Raw genomic sequence first — 6,793 nt, forward strand, 5'->3', positions numbered from 1 at the left:
CAAAGAGAATGTAATTACATTCTACTGTTATCTATGGTCAAATTTCAATTGATAACAGTGAAGTGATATTTACTGATAAGACGGTTGCACCGACGTAGGTTACTATGCTTTTGGCACCGACAATGTGCTACTCAAAGAGTTTAGTAACCTCTATCCTAATAACTTTATTTTACACTTGAACTTAATTTTAAGTAATATCAACATTTGAAACCTTTAAAACATTGAAACGTAAAGATATCAAAGACTAGCATATCGATTTCTCAAGATATGATCTCCGTTATTTTATTATTGCCCTGTAAATCATGATAATGTCGTCAAAAGTCAGCTGAAGAGGTAACTTCAATACCCTATGTACGAGCAATATTATTTTCGAAGGGAATGCTCTCTTAAATTTTCATTTACTGCTACATTAACTATATCTGAAATAGACTTATTGCTCATTAGAACCGATTTCAAAAATCAATGTTTTGTTGCAATAATCGATTAATCGGTGTCAGAGTATCCCTAGTGCGATTATGTGCGATTAGGGTTCTAATGTCATTTGTCATGTCATTGTCAATTTGTCATTATTGAGTATTTAAGTTTAATTTTATTCGTGTTGTTAAGTGTGAATAGTTTAAACGTGATATTCGTGTAATTTACTAACTTCAAAAAGTATAGCAGAATAATATATAGGAGAGTTTATTCTCAGACAGTAACAACAAATTTAAATACCGTCAAATTTCTGTAGAAAGTATTAACAACTCCCATTGTATTATTAAAATGAATGAAGCTAAAAAAATCAAGGTAAGTTGATAATATTTAAATTTTATTTCCTCTTATTAATGTAAGATAATGATACTAATCTTCCGTGAACAGGCATATCAGTTATTTGTTAACTCATACGGTGGAGATTGAATATATTTACATATTGATAAACCTTATCATTTTAACAAACAGCTATTAATTAAATTCGTTTGTTCTGGAACAAAATGTGTTAGGATATCCAATTAAAAAATAAAATAATCATGCGCATTGAAATTGTAATTTGCGTAACGTAATAAATGTATTAAGCATGGAAAATTAATTAGGCCAGCAATTTTTAATTTCATTATTATCGTACTGACTAAGAACCTATCTAATCTATCTAAGTAACGTATGTCATCATGAACTTATATTATATATTCCTTATTGATATTGAAGGTGGTAGAACCAGCGCTACACTTATTTCTGCCTCAAAACAGCAGCGCCGCTGTATTCTGGTTGAAGGGTATAGTAAGGGAGACATACTGTTCTGAGGTGTTCCAGCTTAGTCCTCAGGGGTAGCGGCGCATCTGTACCACTGTACATCAGCTGACCTCAGGTGGGAATGTCTTATCCTATCTGGGGTTAATTACAGATGTCCACGGGCGGCAGTTGCCACTTACCATCAGGTGGACTGCATGCTCGTTTGTTACTTCTATATCATCCTAATGTACAAAGCATTCATTATTTATTATACTTAAGGTTTAGTATGAATAAATCTTACGTGACTATCTAAATCAAATCTTATAGCTATCATTATAAACTTCCTAACACTATGACAAAATAGTCCATAGTTATAATCAAACTCTTCCAATTGACAGATTGGAATAATCGGTGGGTCTGGGTTCGATGACCCCACATTATTTGAGAACCCAGTAGAACATGACATCACTACTCTGTTTGGGAAACCATCAGACTCCTTACTGGAGGGGTCAATTAAAGGAGTGCCTTGTGTGTTGTTGGCAAGGCATGGACGGAAGCATCAGTTCCAGCCTAGGTATGTACATAACTTGAAGCTTACTTTAACTTTTCTTGGTACTTAAAGATGAAAACAAACATCCACCTTTTTACCAGCTATATATAAGTTGGCCATATGCATGCATATGCACCAAGGAACATGTTTCTGTGACTGGGACCCGAGTTGGTTACATAAGCATTGCTATGTCTAAGGATTATGATTGAACACATATTTCTATGATGATTGTCATACTCCAATCAATGATCATTAAATAGGTGGAAAGTTTCTGAAACTTGTATTAACAAAAATTTACAAATATGGTTAGTCACATTACAAACAAAATAATACTGTAACCAAAAAGCGGCAACCCTACCTATTTCCTGTGAGGGGCTAAGTTCTTATTGCAATTTGTCCCCACAATAAAGGATGTCTCACATCACCATAACAATTTCTATTACTGCCAGTATAGAATAAACATGTAAAGGATACTTAGATGCAATCTAGTATATTTAAGATATGTTTAGATCTCACACAAAACATATTTTTGGAGTTTGGTTCACCATATGCTGAGGAGGATTTATATTGTTGCTTTACAAATATGTTTTTTTTTATTAATTTAATCCCAAATAGTAGTCTTGTGATAACTAAATTTTCAAATAAAACGTAAATATAATTTAACATTGCAATAAAATTCTTATCACCAATAAAACAGTCATATATTAAACTCCACTTTATATTTCAGCGATGTTAACTACCGCGCGAATATTTGGGCTCTGAAAGAGTTGGGCTGCACGCACATATTGGCTACCACTGCAACGGGATCCCTGGTCGAAGAGTACCGCCCTGGAGACCTAGTCATACTTGACGATTTTATTGACAGGTATTATTTATGTGTGATCCTTGATGCTTTAGAGGTCTGAAATATTATGACACGCATGACACTGAGATGCTAATGTACGGCAGTTTCGGCGGTCGATTTCTCGAAACCGATGTTTAGGAAGGCTTAGATTTTATACTCCGATTCATAATTAGGTGTCCAAAATGTAAACAAAGGTTGACCTATCAAGAAAATACGTTTCAAATGGTAGTTTCTTATTTTTGTCAATATTTAATTAATACAACGATAATAAAATAATAATCTAAATAAATTTAGATCAATTCACATAATCTAATATTTATATTACCTCAATTTCGTTCCATACAGTAATAATAATAAAAAACAAGATTTATGGTAGAAAATTAAAATGTGATAATGGTAACACAATCGGAACCCAAAACATTTCTTGTGCCGTCATTTTTAAGTTTCATAGCTTATGTTATTCATTTTCGTGATTGTAATCGAACTCAAATGTATTGTCGTTTTCATAGCGCGTTTGTTAAATTGTGAATCATTGTAAAGTTTTAGTTTTTTGTCGAGTTTGTTAAAATTTTTGTTTCTTGTTAATTTTGACAGTGACATTTGTTTGTTTACATTTTGGACACCTAATTATGAATCAGACTATAGAGTAATTACCAGATTAAACTATATTCTGTGATATACCTGATTTGGAGGCCTTATCATACTGCATGTTTTTTGTGGTCATCGAATTCTGTCTAATTCTGTAATATATAATTCGTATTTTTCTGCAGCAAGACCTTTTTATTATACCGACCTACTTTTACTTCTTCAAAATACATATGTTCACGACACAGAGAATACGGAATCTTGCGTTATTTTATATGGACGTCAATATAAACCCTCGTTTGCAGGACATGGGGTCGCAAATGCACATACTTCGACAACACGGCGGGCGGCCCGCGCGGCGTGTGCCACCTGCCCGCGCGGCCCGCTTTCTGCGCCGCCGCCCGCCGCGCCCTACTGGCAGCGGCCCGCAAGCGCGGATACCCCTGCCACGACACCGGCACCGCTGTCACTATACAGGGACCCAGGTAAGGTTGCCACATATATTTCAGTAGTGTAGCGACTTCACGCTACTGGTCGAGAGATGGCGCTGCTCAATCACGCTATCGAAATTTTCTAAACATCTTGCATATATACAAGCTCTGAACTGAGCGTGATCACCTAGCCCGGTGGGAGATCTCCCTTTGCTTAAAGTAGGTTTTATTAATGTGCATTTTGTTTTCAATTTTTGATTTAAAGTAAATAAAAAAAAAAACAGAAAAGTTGTATGTTGTTAGTTTTAACAGTTGTGTATTTACACATAAATTAGAATTTGGATGTTGGCAAATTTGTAATCTCCTTATAGCAGAACTCCTATTTTATTTGGGTGGTGCAGTTTACAGACCACTTTCACTACTTTTATTACAGGAAATTCTTTTATTTAAAGGTTTTCCAGTCGTGCAGAGAGCCTGATGCACCGCCAATGGGGCGGCCACGTCGTCAACATGACCACAGTACCTGAGGTAAACTATTATGGAGTAATCATTAATAGGCGCAGCTATAGCTTAGTTGAATCTGAATTCCAAAGTAATTGCGTGAAGTGTATTCTTGTCTGGATTAAGAAGGGTTGAAATAAAATTTAAGTTTCAGAATGGAAAAATGGGCATTTTAGCTGGATTGTAATATTTAAGGATATTTTCCTAAAAATATGTTAAGGATATTTTCCTAAAAATATGTATATTTCGTAGAGCAGAATTTTTTTTCAGTTAATAATATAGGAAATTAGGAAGGGTCTAGGAGGTTAAGCATGTATATACTGCACTTGCTTATGAAGCCTATGAACCTTTAACCTTTTTATAGTTATCGCCAAACTGTAAGTCCGCGCTGAAGTTGTTGCGAGCAGGTGTAGTCATACAATTTGCTATGGCGACGCGGTTCTTTTCTATATTCAGAGCGGACTAGCAGTTTTACGCGGATCTTTATTTTTCTGCATCTAAAATAGCATTGTCTCTAGCGAACCGCAATTTACTGCTTCAATTAGGAAATGCAAGGATACCGTATGAAAAATAATAACAGAACGTAACGACAACTGACAGGTGGTGCTGGCTAAAGAAGCTGGTCTGAGCTACGCGGCCGTGGCGCTCGTCACCGACTACGACTGCTGGAGGGAACATGAACAATCGGTAAGGAAATTGCACTTAATAATCCAGTGTTTTTCAAACTGTGAGTTGCGATGCCGATGTCGCGAAACCTCAGTCAAAATGAAAAATCATACAAAGTTAAGGTATTTCTACTAATAAAATATTAATGAAAGAACATTTGCAGCTGCTTACTCATGTATTTACAGATCTATTTTGATGACGTTTAAATATAATAAAATACAAGCGAGGGTAGTGTCAATATTTTCATATACTATGGGTTCATGCTGCGAAAGTTTAAAAAAATCCATGCATTCATCTAATTAATTAATTATCCCCTAGTCTTGAGGCCAATAATTCATCTTGTGCCGAAAAAAAGCAATTGCCACTTTACAATATCCTATGCTTAACCCCTCACAACATGTAATTTCTTTTATTTACGTATAAATTAATATCTATAATGACTTCAGAAAGATATAAAATAACATGCATCAGAGATGAATGTGGAAATAAATCCTTCAATTTGATATTTCAGGTGTCTGTAAGCGAAGTGTTGGCCATGTTCGCTAAAAACGTGAAGAAAGCCGCAGATGTCATCCTCGACGCCGTTGAGATATTAGCGGCCGAAACTGATCTTTCATACTTGGATGCACATCAAGTAATTATAAACATACTTATGATTTTTAGCTTTAACTTTACTTAATGCCAGATTGATTAGTGACTACATTCTAAACCCATTATAGAAAACTGCCCAAGATGGCGGATAATTATTTTTATATATTTTATAAAGGTATCACTATCAAATGAAAGGGTTTTCTGAGAAAGGGGATTATTAAAAGGTTTTCAATTTTTGTCTCAGAACTAAATTTCTATCCTATTTTACGAATACTTAAATTAAGTTTAATATTTCATTTCATGTTTCAATTTCTATTACAGGAGCTGGTGGCTTCTTCGATAATGTCGAAGGAATGACCTTTATATGCAAGTAGATTAAGAAAATATGTTATGCATTTATGTTATTTTTGATAAATAATTTAATGTATCAAATAATAATAAAAAATAAAACCAAATTTTTGCATACAATAGTTATTTATTGAATACTTAAAAATTGACATACAAAATGGTGAAATTTACTCTTACTATAATTATGTAGAACTCACACGCTTACATACTTATGTTACCTTAACCGATTCACTAACTGTTGCTATTTTACGTATCTTGTGCAAATGTTGGAATATTCCGCTTAACCCAACTAACCATCGCACCGAGGAGGTTTAATAGATTTCTTTATTTTACTCTTCCATTCTTTGGACGACTAGGTGGGATAAGTGGAATATACTGAAATATACTTATCTTAATTCATAGCGTCAAATTTGTAAGCTTTATCCCACTACCTTATTTAAAATTACATACTATAATATATTATTATATAGATAATGTATCTTTTTCACAATTGAGTTTTGATCTATATCCATTGTGAACGATAGACGCTACCCGATCGTAATTCGGTATTTATTGAATAGTCAAAATTTTACTATTTTAGCGTTGAAAAGTACATCAATATTAATTTATCATTTTACGACCTGTAAAAATGGTTCATCTATTTCAAAAATTCTTTAAACTAATGTAGAATTTAATTAAGTTTGCAATGAGCGTCCAATGTGATTAACCTACGAACATTTTGTGGGATCAGAAATCACACATCGCTTAAATATTGTAATTCAAAATAGATTGTATCACTTTGTAATATGTACACACACTATTATAAATTACTTCATAGTTTAAACATAGACAAGTGTTCACCAACATGAAACACAACAAAAATATTAGATTATAAAGTGATCCGAATTCTACATTTGTCAAATAAATGCTTAAATATTGTAATCCAAACAACAATTTTTAACTTTGTGTTATTTCATTCGTACACAAAAAAAGACATGAGAATCCTTAAATTTAGCAAATATATATCTAAGTTTCCTTCCTCGTTTTATTAACAATCAACCACGCGTAATGGTGGTTACATTAAAGTCTGGA

General features: G+C 33.7%; 1 protein-coding gene across 1 annotated transcript; it reads left to right on the plus strand.

Moving 5' to 3' along the window:
* Window positions 1-569: 569 nt before the first annotated feature.
* Window positions 570-6,574, plus strand: Mtap (methylthioadenosine phosphorylase). Its single transcript, XM_073090098.1, has 8 exons — window positions 570-786; window positions 1,605-1,780; window positions 2,484-2,621; window positions 3,491-3,670; window positions 4,069-4,144; window positions 4,718-4,804; window positions 5,295-5,417; window positions 5,696-6,574. The coding sequence occupies exons 1-8, from the start codon at window positions 763-765 to the stop codon at window positions 5,729-5,731; spliced, it is 840 nt and encodes a 279-aa protein (XP_072946199.1). The 5' UTR covers window positions 570-762; the 3' UTR covers window positions 5,732-6,574.
* Window positions 6,575-6,793: the final 219 nt, after the last annotated feature.

The sequence above is a fragment of the Epargyreus clarus genome, unplaced genomic scaffold, assembly GCF_041222505.1.
Source record: "Epargyreus clarus isolate Ecla_fem2 unplaced genomic scaffold, WU_Ecla_fem_2.2 ptg000032l, whole genome shotgun sequence".
Lineage (NCBI taxonomy): Eukaryota > Metazoa > Arthropoda > Insecta > Lepidoptera > Hesperiidae > Epargyreus > Epargyreus clarus.